The sequence below is a fragment of the Galeopterus variegatus genome, unplaced genomic scaffold (assembly GCF_000696425.1).
Source record: "Galeopterus variegatus unplaced genomic scaffold, G_variegatus-3.0.2 Scaffold515, whole genome shotgun sequence".
Lineage (NCBI taxonomy): Eukaryota > Metazoa > Chordata > Mammalia > Dermoptera > Cynocephalidae > Galeopterus > Galeopterus variegatus.
Window position 1 is genome coordinate 452,758 of NW_007726626.1, and position 23,473 is coordinate 476,230.

The 23,473-nt window shown below is 36.1% G+C and overlaps 1 protein-coding gene across 1 annotated transcript in view; it reads left to right on the forward strand.

Annotated features, from left to right (window-relative positions):
• Positions 1-23,473, forward strand: part of KLF12 (Kruppel-like factor 12) — a 422,257-nt gene that overhangs the window by 271,906 nt on the left and 126,878 nt on the right. Inside the window, exon 4 of the mRNA XM_008569592.1 lies at positions 8,890-9,436. Coding sequence (XP_008567814.1) covers positions 8,890-9,436 — 547 coding nt within the window. The remainder of the gene's footprint in view (positions 1-8,889; positions 9,437-23,473) is intronic.

The window sequence follows — 23,473 nt, forward strand, 5'->3', positions numbered from 1 at the left end:
CTTATGTCTTTAAAATTTCATTTGCTAATAAGGGAAAGCAAAGCATGAAAACTAAAGCATTTTACCTGCTGCGTACATTATGTTAAAAAGGAATTTGGCTCTTTAATTAAAATGTACTTGTATTTAAAATAATGAAGTATAAATTAAAAGCTCAAATGATCACAGAATGCAGAGTCATAGATTTAGTTTAATTTCTTTTTTACATGAAGTGCACAGTAAGTTTCTTTAAGTACCTCCCATAAAAGATACATGTTTAGTTAATCACTGTCAGTGAAATTTTTATAAACTAATTTTCTGCTGAGACACAAAAAACAAATATGCTCTGTTGTTTCATCCCATGATAACACTGTTAAAGTATGACCGATATCCCAAAACAATTATTTGAATGTATTTATATATTATTGTCAAAATAGATAACACACTAAAGTAGAGATTGATATAGATTATTTATATTGTGGAATTAAGAAATTGGACCTTTTAAAGTGTATTACATCAACTTTTATATAATCTTCCTGTGGGCCAATCTAATTAAACTAAAGAATATAGAAAAAAATTAAATAGTGTCAAATGGCTGTCTTCTATATTTTAAGAGAAAATGTGTTTTTATATTATTATTATTTAATCATAAGTGATCCCTAAAGATGACTTGTTTAGCCTCTTTTGTAACATGCATCTATTTGGTTGTTCAGCAGATGCTGTACCTTTGCAATGGCAGTGTTCATGCAATCCTGCATCAGAATATATCTTATGCTGCATTCAGGGAGTCAAATCACTTCTGAGGTAGTTTTAGTGCCAGATTAAGTTCTGTTTGGAAATTTTAGTTTTAAGAAGACAGAGTTGTGCTCAGTTGCTCGTCTTTCACATTTCTCAGTATTACTTAAAAGCATTTAATGCCCTCAAATCAATCTTTACAACAATTCTGTGAATTTGGAATTAATATGACTCTTTTATAGATGGATAAGTTAAGACCTAGAGAATTTTAATGATGATGCCAAGATAGCACAGCTAACAAGTGATAAGCATAGGTCTTGTAATCAAGACTTTTGTGTTCAAATCAAATTTTCTTTCCATAATATCATGCAACAGGCTACAAAACAAAGATTTTTGTAACAGTTAAGCCATGTATTATGTAACATTAGGCACGTCACTTTATAATCTTTTCTAAAAACTGCCATGAAATTATTTCCTGAAAAATTTGTAAAATTAAAATGAAATATAATTTATTTAAATGATGGACAGATGGATGGTTGGATAGTTAGGGCCATTGTGTCTGTGTGTGTGTGTGCACATGTGTGCACCTGCGGGCCACATCTCTAAAAATCCTTGGTGCCATTGAAGACAAAACAGACAGCCTGTAAGTCTTGGATAATATTTAGTAGAATATTATCCAAGCAGTCGTCAATACTGACTGCATATAAGAATTTCAGGAGAACTTTGCAGAGATGGGATGTTGCCGAGACATACGTTTCTTTTTAAGACTTCCAAGTGATTAAAATATACAAACACCATTAAAAATGCTTTTTATTTACTGGCAGACCATGATAAGATTCAGTTGATGGTAATGGCTAACTGTAGGACACACATCTAGTACTCTAAGAACTAACACATGGGAGGTTTTAGATTCATTTTTACATTCATTCAACAAAATGCCTAAACCTGGAGTTACATTTTAAAATGATTATTCAGGAAAAAGTTTATCCGACTAGAAAAGCTCAAATGTAATCTCCAAATCACTTAAAAAGAACATGCTCATTAGAATGTAATGGTAATATTTTATTGAGTGGATTATTATGAGTAAAACTGGCTTTTAGACAAAACAATATGTAACAATGTAATCCTGCTTATATTTAGGTTTTCACACACTTTTTTTTTTTATGAAGCATATTGTTATATTTACCTCACCGGACTTCTGGCTTTTAGACAAAACAATATGTAACAATGTAATCCTGCTTATATTTAGGTTTTCACACACGTTTTTTTTTTTATGAAGCATATTGTTATATTTACCTCACCGGACTTTTGTGTGTATTTATGCAATTATTTCTTAATACATTGTATGAGTCCGTTTCTGTTGCTTATATAACAAAACACTTGAAACTGGGTAATTTATAAAGAAATAGAATTTATTTCTTACACTTTGGAGGCTGGGAAATGCAAGCTCTAGGGAACATATCTGGGGAAGGCCTTCTTGGTGAGAACTCTACAGAGTCCTGTGGTGACCAGGGTGTCACATGGTGAGAATAGGCTGAGCAAGAGAGCTAACTTTCTCACTTGCTCTCCTTATAAAGCCATGCCCATTGCTCCATGAATGGACCAATTCATTCACCAGGGCACAGTCCTCACAATCTAGTCAGCTCTTAAATGCCCCATCTTTCAAATGCCATTATTGAATTTCTCACCCTCTTACTACTGTTACAGTGGGGGTCAAGTTTCCAATGTATGAACTTTTGGGGAAAACATTTAACCCATAGAATTTTGCCCCTGGCCCCCAAAGTTTGTCTTTCTCACAGGTAAATACATTCATTCCACCTGCAAAGTCTTAACTGGTTTCAGCTCAAAAGTCCAAAGTCTGGTCTGTGAAATCAACTAAGTCATCTACTTCTAAGATACAGTGGTAGGCCAAGCATAGGGTACATGTTCCTGTTCAAAAAGAGATAAATAGGCCAAAAGAAAGGGATAACAGGTCCTAATCATATCCTGAACCCAGCAAGGGCAGGCATCAAATCTCAAAGCTGGCAAGTAATCTACTTCGGCTCCATGTTCAGCATCTTCTGCACACTGGTACAGGGGCTGGGCCTTCAAGTCCTCAGGCAGCTCTGCTCCTATGGCTTTCCTGGCCTCAGCCCATGCTTCAGCTCTCAGGCTGGTTTTGCCTTCTGGTAGCTCTAAAGTTATGGGGTCTCCATGGCAGTCCACTAGGTGTGGCCCTAGTGGGGTTTCTCTGCTACAACTCCAACCCCACATTTCAGCTTGACATTACTATAGTGAAGGTTCTTTGAAGCAACTCCACCCATGACAGATCTCTTCCTGAGCCTGCAGGCTTTTCCATATATCCTTTGAAGTCTGGGTGTGATGCTTCCACAACCTCTTACATTCTGTGAGCCTGCAGACTTAACTCCACAGGGATGCCACCAAAGCTTCTGGCTTGTATCTTCCAAAGCAGATGGGGCACCTGGGGCCAATTCACCTATAGCTGGGACATCTGAGGAGTGCTGGGCTGAAATTCAGGGAGCAGCTTCCCGAGGTGACCCTGGGCATCGAGCCCATGGGTGGTGCCCTGGGTCTGTTCCCTAAAACCATTCAGTCTCCATAGGCCTCTGGGCCTGTGATGGGAGGAAAGATCTCTGAAATGCCTTTCTTGCATTCTCTTGATGATCCCTTCTGTCCTGATCTTAGCGAACAGTTGCTGGCTATACCCTTGGTTTTCTCTACTGAACATATTTTTTTTACTTTTTATGAGGACAGGTTGAGAGTCTTCTAATTTTTTACCCTCTGCCTCCCTTTTAATTATAAATTTCGACTTTATATCATCCTTTTCTGTTGTAACTCACTGTTAAGTGGTTACAGGTAGCCACACAGCTGCCTGAATGCTTTGTTACTTAGAAATTTCTTCCACCAAATACCCTGGTTCATGAGTTTTAAGTCCCACTTTCCATAAAGCTCTTGGGCATGAATAGAATGCAGCCAAGTTCTTTGCAACTCTATAGCATGGGTGACTTTTCTCCAGTTTCCAATAAGCTCTTCCTTGTTTGCATCTGAGACCTCCTTAGAATGGCCATTACTTTCCATATTTCTATCAGCATTCTGGTCACCACAACTTAACCAATCTCTAAGACCTTACAAACTTTGCCTGGTTTTCTTGTCTTCCAGTCCCTTAGTACCATCTAGGCTTTTTCTAACCTGCTCCTCTAAATTCTTCCAGTCTCTGCCTGTTACTCAGTTCCAAAGCCACTTCCGCATTTTCAGGTGTTTGTTATAAGCAACACCCCATTTCTTGGTACAAAAAGACTATATTAGTCTTTTTCTGTTGCTTATAGCAGAATACCTGAAACTGGGTAATTTATGAAGAAGTGAAATTTATTTATTACAGTTTGGGAGGCTGGGAAGTCTAAGGTCCTGGAAACACATCTGGTGAGAGCCTTCTTTTTGGTGGTGAACTCTCCACAGCAATGCAGCATGTCACATGGTGAGAATGGACTGAGCAAGAGCGAGTTAACCTCACTAGCTTTCCTTAAAAAGCCACCAAAGTCACACCCATTATTTCAAGAATGGATCAATCCATTCACTAGGACACAGTCCTCACAATCTAACAGCTCTTAAAGGCCTCAACTTTCAAATACCATCATTGGATTTCCCACCCTCTTAACACTTTTACAGAGGGGGTCACGTTTCTAATACAAGAAATTTTGGGAGACACATTTAACCCAAAGCATATATGTTATTAAAAAATATAAGCTTTAGTGTGGACTCTTTCAACGGCTTTTATATAATCTTTTTGGAAAATGAAATTATTCTTCTCTTTGACAAAAATTCAATGTTCCCATACAATCATGTCTTTAGAAGGAACACTGTTTTTTGTTTCATAACATGAACATACTAAATGTTTGATCTTTCCATACCATGGACAGTAACAACAAAAATTCAGCTAGAGTAACCACTCCCAGGCAAAAATCTTGATGGGCTTTTATTTAAAAACAAAACCATTTAGTTGACTCTGTCATGTTGTATCAAGAATTGAGGAGTTAGTAACCAAGGGTAAAATTTTAGTATGCTTTTCTTTGTATGTTCTTTTTTTTTTTTTGTCTTTTTCCATGTCCGGCAACGGATCGCAACCCTCAGTGTTGCCCCCGTACCGGACCGGGGACCGGTAACGGGATCGCAACCCTCGGTGTTGCTCCCGCGCCTCGCTCAGCCAGTGAGCGGGAACCGGTCTGTATGTGGGATCCGAACCCTCGGGCGGGAGCGCCGCCACGCTTCCCAAATGGCGCACTATCCAGGCCGGCCCTGTATGTTCTTTTTATAGAAGTTTATTTTCCTCTTCATGTTTAAAACTTCACAACCTCTTTTGTTATTTCTGGTCTTTTCGGTGTTCTGCTTCTTCGAGGCTGTTCCCTGGGTAGAATACCCATATCTCCTCTCACTTTCCATAGTACATGTAGTCCTTTTATTTTCTTTATAGCTGTTGCAAGTACTTCTTTGGCACTTTCTCTTTGTTTTCTGTATTAGTCCGTTTTTGTGTTGCTATAACAGAATACCTGAGACTGGGTAATTATAAAGAACAGGGGTTTATTTCAGCTGCATCTGGCACGGACCTCAGTCTACTTCTACTCATGGCAGAAAGTGGAAGCAACCAGTAGGTACAAGCAGATAACATGGCAAGAGGCAGCAAGAGAGAGGAGGAGGGAGTTGCCAGGGTCTTTTAAACAACCAGCTCTCATGGGAACTAATAGAGCAAGGACTCACTCATTACCCCTTCCCCCCACACAATTCATGAGGGATCCACCCCCACGACTCAGACAGCTCCCAGCACTGCCTCGTTGGATCTCAGATTTCCACATGAGTTTTTGGGGGACAACACATCCAAGCTCCATCATTTCCCCTCCGCTTTTTTTTCCACTCTTGGCTGCCTGCTGTGTTCCCACCTCCTCACTACAGCTACACATTTATGAAATAAATCTCAGAACCAATGCATTTTGATTTTCCTCTTCCTAAAAGTAAAGAAGTGAATTCCTAATGATGATTTCAGGATGGAGCCTTTCAGGTCATTTCTCTTCCCTACAAGGAGGAACAAAAGTGTACCACAGCCATTTCGAAACCATAGCTTTACAGTATTGCTGGTTTTAAAAATATGTATGTGCAGCCTGAACTGGAATTATGGATGGCTTTACCTGCCACATTATCATAGTATGAGAGATTAGTCTGGGCCATCAGGATATCATGCTGTGTCAACACTGTAAACAGATGAATGTGTCCTCTTTATACTGATGAGACATTGTTTTTGAATATGCTGTCTACGTTTCAACTGCCACAGATAAAAAAGAAACCAGCCTGTATTTCTGTGATTTTTGGAGTTATAAATTCATGCATAATTTTTGCAAGGTTCCAAATAAAATGTCTTTGGTCCAAAGGTTTGCTTTATCCTTTCTTGTTTTTGTGAGCATTTTCTATGTTTTGGCTTGCGTTCATTCAAAATCTATGTAATTTTCAAGTGTCTTAAAGTGCATAGGGGCTCTTAATATTCAGTCTTCACAACTTTCTAATATATACAGCAGAATTGTAAGAGGAACACTCTTCTGTTGTCATAAAACAGCTTAAGGAGTAGGAATTTTTCTCAGTGAGGGATTAAACAGATACCTATAAAAGATGGGCTCCTGTTCATAATGTAGAGAAGTCTAAGTGGTTTGCAAAGCTCAGTGAAGCTTCGTGCCTCAGAAGCAAGCTCTTTGCAAAGAAGCCCCATATTTTCCAGTTACCATATTGTCAGAATTTGCCAAATAAGTCTTTTGTTTACATTATGAAATATTTCGACAATGAAGAACTAGTCCACACTCCTTGGTTTGTAAATGTATGTAGGAACCTTGTATCAAAGTAGTAGAAGGAGAAAAGTTCTGTGGTGGAAATACAGTCGGCCCTCCACATCTGTGGGTTCTGCATTTATGGGTTCCAGCAACTGCAGGTAGAAAATTCAGGATTTGTGGGATGTGGAACCCATGGATAAGGAGGGCTGGCTTTTCATATCCATCTCCACAGATTCCACAGGGCTGGATTTGGGACTTGAGCATCCTTGAATTTTGGTCCTGGGAGGTCGTGGAACCAATCCCTTATGGATACCGAGGGACAACTGTAATCACTTTTTCCAAAATAAGGATTTTGGATATTATAGTACAGTAAAAAGAGGAAAAATAATCAAGAGTATATCTAAAGTCTAACAAAACAGTGGTGTTCAATATGCACTTACTCATGTATTTGCTATTTTTAATGACAAACCAGTTGGTATCTTTTATGAAAGCAGCCTCAACAAAAAATTGCTATATGGGTATAACATTCTCATAAGAAACATCTTATATTGGTCTACGAAGAAATTAAATGATAATGCTGAGAATAAATTGAAATACTGTTCTAGTTAGAAGAGTAGATAATGCTCATAGCTTTTTATAGAAGTAGTTCAATTTATGGTGTTTTATTCTTTTGTTACTTAACATCTTTGAGAAGACTTTAACTTATTTCTCAATTTCAGCATATAAAATGAAAATCTGGTCATTTAGTATTTTATATAGTAGATATTTTGGATGATTCATTTTAATTTTTTTCTAATTCATATGTTTTTATAGGTAAGTAAGCACGTTAGCTAAGAAGAAAGAAACACTAAAACATCAACCCATTTCCCTTCTTAGTTGATCTGGTTCCATTGTTGACTTATTTTCTTTCTTTTCTCATTGTTGCTGAATAAATACCATTGTATGACTGCCTATTATATCTATGTTTTGAATGGAGCTGCAGTTTATATTCTGTAAAGAAAGGCTTTAAGAAACATGTTTAGTCCCTTTAAATGCATGCTCAAGTTTTAGGGGGAATTTCAAACCATAATCTTTTATTAAGCAAAGAATGAAATAAATGAATTTAATAAAATTTTAGGCAATGTTATTGTGATGCCATAATAAAGGTGAAAAAAAGTTTTTGATCTTCATATAATAGAACAATAATGTCTATGTTAGTCTAGTCAAATTAGATGTAACCAAAGTAATCTGTGATAGGCTATTTCTCTCTGTTAAGGCTAGATGGACACATACCAGTGGAACTCTTGGGCCATTTTGGGCCTTGGACACAGATATTCAATAAATATCTGTTGAGTTTATGAATAAATAGGAATATGAATAGGTTTATATTCATGCTGAGAATATTAGTCTACATAAAATCTTGGAATTATTTTTATTATTAATATTATTAAATTTTGCTCACTAAAATTTAAAAGAATGCAAATAAACTTGGGTAAACTATTGTCATCATATGAAATTAAACAAAACATTATTGACAAATTATAATTTCAAGATAAGTTTTTCTAAGAGTATTATTATTCTCTAAACTGTTATAGTTGTGTACATTATTTTGAGAAAAGTTTTGTCAAACACTAAGAGTTAAGTTATAATCCAATTATTTAGAATGACTTCTATTTAGTAATTTAGTGATCAGGCATGGGAGGTTGGAACTTTGTATCCTTTTTTCATGCTCAGAATGAGTGTGGTACAGTAGCTCTTGCAGCCAATATGAAAGTAGAAATGTCATAGTGAATTTTCCCAGTATCATTGCCAGGTAATGTAGCATCTACAGATTATGGTAGTGTTGAGTAAGTGTTAGAATCATGAATTGTAAAATTTTAGAGTTTGAAAGGATATTTCAGATTATCTAATCAGGCAGAATTCCCATTTGTTTATAACAGAGGAGTCTGAGATTAGTGTAGTGATGGACCAAACAAACAAAATGAATGTTTTTAATTAAATAAGTTGCTTTTATACAGTTTTAAGTAGATAATGTTTTATATTCTGGACTTGTAGAAGATTTTATGTAAAATTGCTGTTGATTTTTAGATTCCAACAGCCTCTATCTCTTCCATAGAGCAGTACTGTGCTGTATTTTAACAATTGGTCCATCTCTCCCAATAGAATGAAAATATTTTTAGGGTAGATGCCTTGTCTTACTCTGTTTTGTACTTTTGTACCCTTCGTTTTAATCATGGTAACTGTCATAGAACAATTCTTCAAATATTTGAAAAATGAATTAATATCTCATAGCAATAAGAAAAACATTAATAAGCATTCAAGTGATAAATTTTGCGTCTATTAAATGTGTGATTAACAAAGATAAATATGTGTTCCATTTTTCTCCCCACAGTCTCCAAACGTCCACAACTACCCCGATATGGAAGCTGTTCCCCTGTTGCTAAATAATGTGAAAGGGGAGCCCCCAGAGGACTCGTTATCTGTAGATCACTTCCAAACACAAACTGAGCCAGTGGACTTGTCAATAAACAAAGCCAGGACATCCCCTACTGCCGTTTCATCCTCCCCCGTTTCCATGACAGCGTCTGCCTCTTCACCGTCTTCAACTTCAACCTCTTCATCATCTTCTAGTCGTCCAGCCTCATCCCCAACTGTTATAACATCAGTGTCTTCAGCATCATCTTCGTCAACAGTATTAACTCCAGGGCCCCTTGTTGCCTCTGCCTCTGGTGTGGGAGGCCAGCAGTTTTTGCACATTATCCATCCTGTACCGCCCTCAAGTCCCATGAATTTACAGTCTAACAAACTGAGTCACGTTCACCGCATCCCTGTGGTGGTCCAGTCGGTGCCTGTTGTCTACACAGCTGTACGGTCACCTGGAAATGTGAACAACACTATTGTCGTGCCGCTTTTGGAGGATGGGAGAAGCCATGGCAAAGGTAAGAGACACAGGAAAAGCCTTGATTTTTTACTATTCATTTTTCAGTGAACAGAACCTAAATCATATGCATACAGTACATCCAGAGATCTCTGTGCAGAACATCCCAGACACACCAGCTGATAAGCCATTGAGTAGAGCACAGTTTAGTAGGAACCAACCCCATATTTCTATAGGTATATGCTTCAGTTTTACTCAGTCTTTTTATTTATCAAATCACTTAATGTTAGAATTCAGGTATCTAAATTTGCAAAATAGTGCTTACCTTGAAATGTTCAGATAGAAGGGTAGTCTATGGTTAGTGTAATTGCTAATGAAGTGTAAATTATGAGTGTTAAAATTATTTTTTAAAAGGAAATCAGTGTGTTTCTTCTTTTAGTTCAACTGGAATTTATTTGGAAGGCAATAATGTAAAATGTCATGAAGTTGCAATGCCTGGAATCTGATTATTGACTTTTGAGTAACTTGTAAATTAAGTTGCCATTAAAATAATTCTGGAGTTAAGTATTTGGCTGTAAAAGTGTCATGTCGCCTGAGTTCTTATCTTCTTATAAGTCTTAAGTTATTATTTTAAATAACAGGATGACTCATCATAATGGAAATATTTCAAAATGCAGTATTAATATTTCCTTCTAGGGTTTAGAAGGCAGTAAGATACTTTGCCACATGAATGTGTGTAATAATACCTAGTTATTTAATTAAATTTGATAGGTATGTGGTTATTTTCTACTTCTGATGTGATTTTGTACTTCTAAGTTATTTTTTAAAAATTTTATTAGAAGGAATTGTCATGCCATCTATTCTTTTTTCCCTACCCATGTATCTAAAAAATAAGCTACTCCTATATAGAAATGTAAAATGCCTATAATCATCTATTCATTCCCTTTTAAACTGAATACACGTGTATGCATTTTGTTTTCAGAACCTAGAAATGGTGATGGATCAAGACTTATTTTGTATTACTTTTTGCTTTGACACTGTATTACTACTGAGACCTATAATTAAAATATGATTGATGAATACATCAAACACTGCCTTATAATTTATAAGTGCTTTATAACACTGTTTTGGCTCTTGTATAAGTTAAGGTTCAATACCTAGAAATAACATTTCATTATGAAGTTTGAGAAATTTTGGCCAACATATAATACAATATTGTGCATTCACCATTGGCAAGTTATTGTTTTATCTGCAGTGAATTTCTTCATAGCACGTAAAGTAAAATTCACCTTCCTATTTTAATCAGGTTAAAATTTCATGATTCACGGCATACAGGGATTTTAAACTGCAAACTTGAGATGCAGACACTTGTTGCTCACCTGACAGCCTCCCTCTCTTTCTGTGCTATTTATGGGCCAGGAGCTTATAGGTCCCACCACCCACTAGTGAAAAGGAAGAGGACAAAGAGAAGATTAGAGAGCATTTTCTTGGATTTACTTGAGTTGAACCCTATTTGATATTGCTAATACTTCCGATCAAAATGAACAAAGCTATTTGAATATTAATAATAACATAACTGAAGGCCAGATCAGGTATTTATTTCCCTTTATAATGTAGAGATGTGATTACAAGTTTTTAAGAATTAGGAATTAACAAGTGGTGAAACATACAACCTTGCATATTACATTATTTTATGTATGTGTGTATGTGTACACATCAGAATCCAATCTTCGTGTCATACCACTTAAGAGAAATATTGCTTTCATTGTGAAGTTGATTAATATAGATTTTAATGTTGTTCATGACCTTTTATATAATTTTGATTCACCAATGAAGGAAACAAAGTGATATCTTTTATTTGGCATTATCATTTTATAAGAGAGCTTATTTTTATTTAGAAAGTATAAAGTATATTGCCAAAATTTAATTTTCTGGAAAATGTGTCATTGCAAAAGAACTTTAAAACTCATGCTCATGTAATTTGTTCTCTACATGAGTGTATTTGTTAGCTTCATTCAGTATTTTTTATTCAGTAGTTTTCTCATATCAAGAATAAAAATTTATTAAGTCATAAGCCTGCTGAACTGTGCTGCTGTGGTTGTTAAGAACATGAAATTTGGGACCAAAGATGTATAAGTTAGAATCCTAGTTCTCTCACTTGTAGCTGTGGATATGGGAAGATTATTTAACCGCACTAATCCTCATTTTCATTAGTGATAAAAAGGTACTGATAACATGATCTATCCTAGAAGATTATTTGGAAGATTAAGAACATAATGTGTAAATATCTAGCACTGGTCAAGTATCAATGAATGTTTACAATTTTTTATGACTATTGTGTCTCCCCCAAAAGTACCAGAAGCAACAATGTTCAAAAGTTTCTTCTCTTTCTTGTAAAAACAGAATGTTGGAGCTAAAAAAAAACGTTGAATTTTAAGGAGAAAAACTGCCCCAAGAAGTTGGTATGGAAATGCTTCTCACAGTCACTATTACAACAGATGATAAGGGATGAAAGTTTAGTACGAGAAATTTTCTGGAAACATCCCATATTTTCTAATTTTATTAGCTTATGTTAAGTTTTTACAATCACCATATTCTACCAATATTGCTATAGCATTTTATAAGTTTTTTACTATTTAATTAATTAATGGTAAAGGGTCTAGTGGAGGATGCCTGCCCTCCTCATAGAATGAATAAAAGAGAGGGTATTTCAGTAATTCCACAAGTCTTTATTTTGCACATATGCAGCTGGGCACTGGGCCAGCAATGAAATGGTTATTTCCCTTCCCTTTTAGGACTTACATATCTGGTATGGATGAGCAAAAGAAAACACGGTAGGGAAGTTGGACTTCAAAAATGCTAGTAATAAAGATACAAAATGTAACTCCTAAATGTAGGTGATTGTAGAGACTAATTACTTTTAAAGTTGGTATAACATGTCTGGTTTTTGAGAGAGAAATAGATTACCCTATATGTCAACATTACACGCAGGAGTGTGAATGTACGCATCCATGTCTAAGTTATCGTAACGTGTGAATTGAGTCTCTGTGCAATCAGGTGTTTATTGAGCATCTATTGTTATCAGGCATTTTATTGACACTAGAGCTACAGTGTGGAACAAAACAGATAGCGCTTCTATCTCACAGTGCTTACAGTCTAATGGGAGATCTCGACATTAAACAAAACATTTGTGGAAACAATCAAATAAGTGATTAATTGTGGACAGAGTTTGGACTAAAACATAGACTAGCCAGGGATTTGCCCAGTGGAGTGGATTTAATTATAATCGTAAATAGAGGAAGTTGTAATTGACAAAAGTAATTTCACACAAGGTGGTATGGTTGGAAGAAATGTTTTTACTATAATGCTTAGAAGGGGATGGTGAGGGTTTGGGTAAGTGGTGGGTGAAACTTCCACAAGGGATTCTTGACTAACGATAGAAGGATATGAAGATGTTTTCTAATGAGGCAAGATCCTCACCCTATCCAAGTATGAAAAGAATATGGGTCTAAAGGAATGGCACCTTGTTAGCTAGCCCAGAGCACCCAGATATCTCAGTTAGGCCTTGAATGTAATATATGATATGAAGAAAGATGGAATGCTGTTCTAGAAGGTGTGGTAAACAAATATAATTTAGAAAAGAGCTACAAGAGGGAGGATGTCACAGAGGTCTCCTGAAGAGGACAGTTTCCCACTTGATCCCAAAAGGACAAGTAGTATTTAACCCCCCAAAATGATGGTACTGAGAGGTGCAGAGCTCTCCACGAAGAGGAGATTTTTGCTACCACATATCCTGAGACAGGATACTTATAAACAAGACCCCAAAGAGATTATTCAACTTTATAGAGGTATTTTAGTCCAGCCTGCGGAAGTTTTTGGTAGATTTTCCAGAAGACTTGCATTAGCTTTACAGAAATTTAGGAGAATAGCATAGAGAGTCATAACAAATCACAGCAGAGTTGTTCTTGGTTCATCTTGATGCAAGACTAGGCATGTTTAGGATTCTCTTTCCCTCCAGTATGTCATGTGCATTTACTACCTGCCAAGCACAGTTCTACAAAGTGGGGTTTCAAGATGAGGAACCAACATGAGATGAGGTTCCTACCATCATGGACCTCACATTCTGGTGGAGAGACAATATGTCAGATGGTATAAATGCTATGAAGAAAAGTAAGGCATGATAGGGGGTGGGAAGATAACAGGAGAGGGTGCAATTTTACTACACTCAACAAAGGCCTCTCTGAGAAGTAAGAGAATAATCCCTAAAGTGATCATTCGACCTCATAAAGGAATTTCAGTTGAGCCTGGGGAGATTTTTGGTAGATTACTCAGGGAATTGTCATTAGTTTTTACAGATATTTAGTAGCAGAGTTGTTCTTAGTTCATTATTGCCTTGATGGAAGAGTACGAGTGTCTAGGATTCTATGCTTGAGAAGACCTTTCCAGAGAGAACTGCAGGTTCCAAGGCACTGAGGCACGAGCAAGCATGGCCTGGGTGGGGAGGAACTGGAGAAAGGCCGGCTCAAGAGAGGCATTTTAAAAGAGGGAGACAGTGTAGTACATATGTATGCTGTCCAGAGTAATCCAGTAGAGAGATTAAAATGGATAATGCTAGAGAAGGAAAAATTGTAGAAGCAAAATCTTTAATTGCATCTTATTGCTTATATTATGTTGTGGAAGTAACCTGCATCTTGCTGTAATTAATTTGAATTCTAAAGTCAGTTGATTATGTTGACAAAATGGTTAGGAAAAAGACGCCTAATGGAAAAATGAAAGGAAATGCAAAAACAGAAGATAATGACCTAGGATTAATGATGAAAAGCAAATAAAAATGAAAGTTAAGTATAATTTGGGTCCCATTAATAATTATAAAAACAGTACCGAAATAATATAAATATAAAATCAAATGTTTTTCATTCATTGTCAAGTGGATTATAGAGAGTAACTGAAAACAAAGTATGAACCCAAAATAATTTGTATGTGTCTATTAAAGGCATTTTTTTTACATTTAAATATTAATAGGTATTACATTTTAGAAGTTCAAGATACTTAAAGGACAATACCATAACCAGTCTGAAAATCCAGTTAAAGAGCTAAAAAAAAAAAATGTTGACTTATCTCCTCCGTCCCATACCTGAGCTGGTCCTTTTTCTATGTAGCTGGAGGAACAGGTAACCTCAGTGTTCAGGAATGAAACTCAAGCCAGGGTGTGATTGGTCAGTGACTTTGGAACAGCCAGGCATGAAAAAAGCCTGTTGTAACCAGGAGGGTATTTCATTATAGCCCAAATTTCTTCCCTGACCACTTTCCTTTCTTCTTTATCAGCCTGCAAATACTTGGATAGGATATCCTGCAAAGGATAGGATACAGTGTGATTGGTCAGTGACTTTGGAACAGCCAGGCATGAAAAAAGCCTGTTGTAACCAGGAGGATATTTCACTATAGCCCAAATTTCTTCCGTGACCACTTTCCTTTCTTCTTTATCAGCCTGCAAATACTTTATTTCCTCCTATCCTTCTCCCCATTATTGTCTTCTCCTTAGCCATTCAAAAGCAAGCAAATGTCCACATGACAGTAATAAAATAGATTGCCTAGAGGGAAAGACCCTACCCCCAGTTTCCTACCTAGCCACACTTTTTTTGTGTGCAAATGTAATTCCAGCAGCCAAGTTTACCAGAATTGTACTAAACATATTTATTGCATTCAGACTTTTTATTGGAATAGTGTCATAATTGGAAAATAACTTATAATCGCTTATTTCTGATTAAAAACAATTGTGTGATTAGATCCTTGAGTATAATGTACTTGTTCCCAAAAATACCTGAATAGAGCATGTTGATACGAGAGCTGTTAAGAAACCATGATTTGGGTATGTGATTTCTTTGGTCTCCTCCTTTTAAAAGAGTATTGCTTTCTTATTATAATTAGACATAGACACAGTGAAGAAAGCTCCAAAAATATACCATATTTTCATAGCACCCATTCATCAGTTTCAAAGGGATGTGGCCATGGGCGAATCTCAAATACTCACACCCCATTTTCTTCCTACAGGCTGTTTCTTTTCTCAGCAGCCTTCAGGAAGAAGCCACAAGTGTATTTTTAGTCTTATGCCATTTATATTTGTGAAGGGAAATACGGTCATCACAGTGATTGCTGCAAAGCTTGTTGGAAGTTATGACCCTAGTTCCTCTCCCATTGAGTGCAACTGGAGTTCTGCCCCCATGGAACTCCCCATTTCTGATCTCTTTGTTTCGCTAATTTTCTTCTGCTGTCAGCTTTCTCACTTGTAGATGTTAATGTCTTGTTTCAGGTCATGGTTCTTGTCATAGACTTGCTTCTTTTTTCTGCCTTACACATGGCTGCCTTCTTTTAGTTCACCATTGAGTGGAATCCTGGTGTCATCAGTCCATATGACCGGAATAGTCCTGGGCAGCTGACCTTTGCTTCTGTGCACAGTTGTTTTTGCTTCTTGAGTGATTAAACTACTACCATATCTTCCTTTGGTAAATTTATTCTTCTACTTACTCTTAAGTATGGTGACCACTAAATAGATTAATCCTTAAATTCTGAATTTGATTTTTATCAACAAGCCTTCTAATTACTTATGTTCTTTAATTTATTATTTTAATGTTGTTCATTGGGAAATGGGACTGAAATATTTCTGGTTTTGGTTATTCTTCTTAAATATTCACTCTGAAAGGACGTGAGTGTTTCACCATTATCATTATTAAAACAAATGCAGGAACTTGTTATAGTGAGAGAAAAGCAGGCAGCCCATATTTCTGAAAAATTGAATTTTAACTTGGAGTTCAGAATGCTTTATTTTATACAGATACATTGGTGATTTGTTGTTTGTTTTTACCTGATTTTCAACATGGAGTAGAAACTTAATCTGTATTTTTTCACTTCTGGGCATGCACAAGAGGTTGAACAGATTCCACCAAAAAATTGGCTTCTTATGCTCTTATTTACCTACAATCTGTCAATTTCACTGCTTCATCTGGCATAAACTGGGTTAGTCTAAGATTCCATGATAATAAATGGCTCAGGGAGGAGACAGAGCTGTCTGCATTGTTCTAAGAAAATTAACAGAAAAGAGAAAATTCTAGGTAAGCTCCCCATAGACCATAAAACACCAAGAGATGAGTTTGATTGGCTCTCCCCACCTCCTCCAGTTAAATAGTAAATAAAAGTACCAGGGGGTGGTGGGTGGGGGGAGAGAAAAAGGAGAAAGTATGGATACCCAGGGTGGTCTACTTTAAGAGGTAGATATTGCTTCATTCAGAGGTAGGCGTTACTTAAGGAAGTGAAAATAGAGACAGATCCATTTGTTAGGTAAAGTGGCTAAAGCAAGATGTTAACAAAATGGACTTGGTTCATTCTGTTATAAAGTGATGTTAAGAACTACTGAATAAAATAGACTAGCACAACATTTTTATTTGTTAGGACAAGTTTCTCCTATAATAGAAAACCTAACTTACATTTAAATAAAGTTATGCTTAAATGTGATGTTTTACTAATACGGTATTCTGATGTGATCTCCATATTCATTTTTCACCACACCTGGAAAGTTTTCTCTGATAATATTTAATGCATCGAACATTATATATTGGATTTTGATGTATAATATCTCCCATTTCCTTTGTGAATAATTTATTTTTTAAGAATAAATTTTTTCTCTCCTGGAATAATGACTTTTTTATATATAATACTTTTAATTTCACATAGTACAGGTGCTATTATGCTACAGAGGAAATCTTATTTTATATATTAGATTGCAAACATTTATAGAAGTATTTTGATGATATTTGGGCATCTATACTTACTGTAAGTATATATATGTATTTAGCAAATAAACACTTTACCCAGTGACTCATAAGGCCTGGTAGGAACAAGTAAGAGAAGAAAAAATGTAAGATCCAAGAGGGAAACTTAGTCTTATAATCACTGCCAGCACTGTTTTAAACTAGCTTTTTAATAATTCAGACCTCTGTGGCTGTGGTTTCTGTTCCCTGTTTTTTCTTATTCCCTTAATAATTCTTTTTCTTTTCCAAACTACATTATGTTTACTCCACTCTTTCACTCTGCCTGTTTTCTATTGTTAATAGAGAATTTGATTAACTGGCATTCATTCTGCTTTGTATTCTTTCGAAAAAAACTAATTGATATTTGTCTTTCTATCTAACACATAAAAGAAGAGCTAACAATTTACAGAGTAATAATCCCATACTCAGTTCTTTCTCCAGCCATCTTTATATGGGCAAAATGCTACTTTGATCATTGGCCAATTGTATGTGTATTTTTCATGACCAGGCAGCTTCATCATCTTTTTTTTTCTTCTAATAATTAGTTCATCTATTCAGCACAACTTTTATGGACCATTTATGTGGCCAGGAATGTCTCCCACTCCCAACCACAGTAGTATTTAAAACAAACTCTTCTTAAAAGCAAGCTCTAGTTTATAATACACTAAATCAGTGTTGTTCACACTGTGGGTCATTTCCTGTTGGTGAATCTTGAAATCAATTTGGTAGCTCACAATCAGTGGTTTTAAAGAAATGAAATAAAAAGTACATTAAAAAAATCTGAGAGCATCACCAAAATCAGTATTGTTTCATGAAACTTGTTCATTAACCAATCTGTGTTATTCTGCATGTGTGTATACTGGATCATGCTGAAATATATATTTCTTACTGTGGCTCTTGTCCAAAAAAATTTGAAAGAGACTCGGCTGGAGCTCTCCCACCTTTAAGTCAGCCCCTTCCCTTTTCCCTTCTCTTACACCTCCCTCTGAAAGTACCCTCCATGGCTGCACCTTCTTTTCTCTGCCTTCTCACTGCCCATTTTCTCTCCATTTTCCTGTCTTCTTCCTTTTCTCAAGTTCTTCTCTTCTCCCTCCATCACTCACCATTCTACCTTTTCTGGATCTTGATGCTTCTTTCTCTTCCATATCTAACCAAATCACCTTTCCCAGAAGTCATATTAAAAATCATAGTCTTTGTACTGCCATCTAGTGGTAGAATTGTAGAACAACGTGGACTGAAAGACTCGGAGAAACTCTATCTAGGTTTGCCCCTGGATTTTCCCAGCTAGCTTTGGGTTGGAAGGGAGGGAGTGCAGTGAATATTTCCCTTCTAAGTAAAACTCAAGCCTGAATTTGAAACCTAACTTATCTTCTTTGTTTTTAGAGTTCTACTATGTGAATTTGTTTTTAAAGACGATATTTAATTTGGGCCAGAAAGAAAACTACCCCCTCATCCCACTTCCCATTCTGTATATTTGTATGTGATTCTGTTTAGTAGAAAAAACACGTTACTTTCTGTGTATCTGTACTTAGTTTTTTGTGTTTTTTTTTAAACTATGAATTATGTTTGTTGGCTAAATTGAAGCATATGTATGCCAACTTGTGTGCTATTAGCAAGTTTGCTAAGAGCTGAAACCACTGAGCAAGGAAACCAGTTTCCTGAAATGTCACAAAGAGAAAATGAAATTAAAGCGGAGAATTAGGTCATGGGACAGAGAGAATTCAGGAAGACAGAATGTAGGGTAATTTGGTAAAACTGGGAGAGAATTGATCAGAGGAACTGCCTTCTTAGTAGCTATGGGTGTAGGAGTTCATTAGAAATAGAGTAGAATTAGAAAGATAATCCTATGGTGTATGGGTTTTGCAGTTTCCTGGGGAGGGAAGACCTAGCAGGACTTGGTCTCCCAAAATTCCTTACTACAATTTAAGTTCCATGAAAATATCTTCTAAGCCTCATTAGGTAATATTTCCCCAACATTGTGTTTGACACAAATGCTCAATAAATATTTGTTGAATGAAAAGTCAGAAGAACAAATGAACGAATGTAGCCGCTGCGAGTACGGCGTTTTGTATGAGATGCTTAGGAATGCTGTGGCCAGGGCCGAGCCCGTGGCGCACTCGGGAGAGTGCGGCGCTGGGCTGCGGGTTCCGATCCTGTATAGGGATGACCGGTGCGCTCACAGCGCTCACTGGCTGAGCGAGGTGCGGCCGGTCTCAAAAAGGAAAAAAAAAAAAAAAAAAAAAAAAGGAATGCTGTGGCCAGTATTGGTCCTAAACCATAATCATAAAAGAAATCTTTCCCTGTATGGTGAAGCGGAAGACACCATAACATAAAATGATAACCAGCAAGACTCGTCACATCCTCACACACTGGCCCCTGCTACCCCTCCACCCCAGTCTGTTGTCATTCCACTAAATATGTCTCATGTCCCAGCCATGTTCTGTGGCTTTTCATGGTGACACTCTACTTTATCCGTGTAGAAAGAAAAGAGAGGTCTTTTCTGTCTCAGCCAAAAGACTGGTTCAGATGCCTTCTTTCCTAGGAAGATATATACCAAATTGTGAGGCAGTTCACACACACACACGCTCACACACACGCACACACGCTCACAACTTCTCCTCTCATTGTTTTACTGCCTTATACAGTGTCTGGCACACAGTAAACACTCATAAGTGTTTGCAGAGAATACCGTCCCCAAGGCTGTTACTCCTTTATGTCAGGGAGCCATCTATAGTTCCCTGGGGTTCTTGAGTATATTGTTTTTACTGTTTCCCAAGTTTATTTCATAGTACTTAATATTGAAGAATAACATTTAGTGATACGTTATAGATGCTTGGTAAGATTTAGGTTTTAACAATTTCTGGAATTGAACCCCTGCGGGTAAGAAATATTCTTATGGCTTCCAAATAGTCTTAATGTAAAGGTATTGCTATATGAAAATTACAGTTAGTTTCTTATTTATTCTCTTAGTCTCAGGTAAAATATTTTACATGTGAATCTAGGATAAATAATGGTTTTGATTGGACCCAGGCAATTAATAGGGTCTGCTAGGTTTCTTATATAACAGTAATGCCAATTCCATTTCCCAGTCAGGGTGAAGAAATTATGCCTTCTCCCTCACTGCAGCTCACTGCATTGCCATCATGGTTCCATAAAATCTAAAAACTGTGGAGTATGGATAATCCCGCTATAAATTGTAATAAAAATTACCCCTCCAGACGCTATTTTCTCTCCATTAAGTTCATAGACACTGTCTCTTTGTACATAAAGTTTTATGAAATAAATCGACCGGTTCTCCTGTCCTTACCAGATAGCAAGCTGTTTTGATTTAAAAGCTGATAATGATACTATCAGTTTTTGGTGTTTGCAGTGCATTTTAAAAACATAAATTTCATTTAACAAACCTTAAGTAGAAGGAAAATGCGACTTTTATTTGCACTATGCAGTTAAATATCTCTCTGTGAGAAAAAATAAATGATGTATTTACCATGGCAGGCCTATTTTGTTGCATCTATAAAACAAAGATTTGGTTTCTCTCCTCAGATTTCTAATCTTAAAGGTGTATTCAGTAAACCCAAGCACACCTCTAAAACTGCTTCGTCTGAATTGTTTCAGATCTTCTGTGTTTAAAAGGAATTGTCAATTTCTTGATTGTGTTTTTGTCCCTCTGTGCTAAATCCAAGGACTCCCTAATTATCTCTGGTGTGGCCTTTGTCAGAAGTGAATGTTTTAAATCAGTCCTCTATAAACACAAGAGACCTTTTAAACAGAGGAAACCTTCTAGAGACCTGGGCTGTAAATCCCCAAAGAATGTGCACTAGACTCTGGAGGAAGTCATATGTCATCATGAAGGTAGAGTAGGTGGCCTTTGAGGTGAAAGTTAAAGAAGCATAAGGCTTCTTGTCAGACTAGGTGTGAGTAGTTCAGACCAGGGAGAGATTAAACAGTGAGGGCAGAGGATGGAGAATACATGAAGAAGGAAGAATGGTGTAGTTTTGCTGAAGTGTAGGCTGTGATGTACTCTCACACACGTATTGCCTGTGATATTAAACATACATTGCATGCATGATATGTACGATACTTTAGGAAAGGACCTGAGATCATCCCTTTTTTAGAGCCTTTTGACTCTTAGTTTAGATGTATTTCTTACATTCTTTGTGAATATGGTTTTCCAGATCTGTGTAAATGGAAAATAGCAAATAAAAATGGCAAAGGAAGAATAAGTGAAAGGAATATTTCTAAATCTTTTTTTTTAATAAGTCAGGTTCCATAAAATGTTTTCTCAATATATTCTTTTGTACTCACAATAACCACAAAAATTTTGTAGCACTTCACTTTCTGTAGTTTTTCTTACTAAAAGAAAATGGATCTGCTGGTTTTGCATTACCAACCTACAGATACTTGATACTCCTGGAGATTCTCATGTGCAAATCCCCTGCCAAAATTAGGAAATTCCCTTTATCTGTAGGGACACTAAGGGCAAAAAGTAGCAGCCAACAAAGATGTCAAAATTATTATTAAAATATGAACTCGAATAATAACAAAGGTTTTCTAGATGCGAGCAAGTAGGCTTACGCAGCTCTTTATTCCTTGGAGATAATACTTTATTGCAGCATAGTAATTGCTTTCGAAATAATGACCATTAGTAATGAAAGAAAGGTTAAATGATCGTCAGTCTATTTGAAGAAGGCAGCAAAGTATGTAATAAATCTTAAAGAGGTATTTATTAAAAATCATTTAAATAATAACTAACCATTTTTGATTGCCTTTATGTTCTTTGTGCTTCACATATGTTATCTTTAAGCTTACAATAACTAGCTAATAAGTATTATTGCCTATCTTTCACATATAGGAAAACTGAAACTCATGTAACTTCCTCTGCTACTTATAAGGGCACAGTTTAATAGTGGAGAGGCCTTGAATTAAATCAATTTTTTTAAATACTCCAAAGCCATTTTGCCAAACTTAGGCTTGAGCCTTAAAAAGGTATGCCTTGATTATCTAGAGAATTTGTCAGTATTAGATATCCCAACTCCATATTTCCTCAAATTAGGTAGGATTGTATTCTTAAATCATTTAATTTTTTGTCAAGGTTTAAAATATATTATATATGAAATCTGCTATATATATGTATAAAATCAAGTGTGTGTGTGTGTGTGTGTGTGTGTGTGTGAATTGTATGAAGTAATTCCGTATTGCTAAGTATTGACATTATAGTACTGTGTTATGTATTTCCATTTCTCCAGCATCTTGCAGTATGAAAAACAACAGCCTCAAGCTGTAGGTTAACATTTCTAGGTGTAGGGAAATTTTGTCAAAGTGTGGTTCACTGAGTTTCAGAGATCGACATCTGTGTCATTTTTAGACATGTCTGGTCTCTGCCTGGAGCTCTTTTGAGCAGGGAATTCGTTAGAAAGACACAACACAGACATGCTTGTTTGGTATTGCCTCATTCTGGTAGTGGTTATTTTCTGAAAAACACACGGGGAAACCACAAAATAAAGATACAGCCAACATTTGTTATTACTGTTATAATTATATTTATTTTTCTTAGATTAATGAGTTCAATAAAATTCTGAGCACTAGCCAATAGCTAATAATCATTATAACATGATAGTTTTAGAATTATCCCAGCTTATATAGCAGATGTTCAGAAATGCCTTCATGAAAATTGGAAAATGAATTCCATAAAATGTGTGTTTGGTTATGGAGATAGCTTCATAGTAAGGTCTGGCATTTTCCAGTTTTTGTTTCAGTTTCTGTTCAGAGTCTCATATAGTATCTTTTCTATGTTTTTGTAATTCTCTTGCTATTGAGTTTGTCAGAGTAAAATAACTTGTATGCGTTACAAAACGTATTGGTATCATATGTGGTAGTATTTTCTGCTACATTCTTGCAGTCATGGTTATAATGGAACATAAGCCATTTGTCATTTAACAAATGAGCACTAGCTGGTGATGCACTGTTTAGTGGCATTATTGTGCCCATTGGTATAATCTTCAGTAATCAAGGTAGTATAACCTCCGATTATGTGTTTTATTATCTCATTACCACCTTGCAACTAGTACAACTATTAACAGGCCCATTTCTTTCCTTCTTTGGCCATTGTGATCATTTTTAATGTTAATCACCATAGTAAGTCCCTCACACTTAAAAGGAAACCCCCTTTCAATTATAACTTAAACTAAATTTAAGTGTATAATTTTGTGTGATCTGATATAAACAGAACATTACAACTTTTTTCCATTTGCAAGTTTAAATAAACCACTGAATGGTTTATAACTATTTTTCAG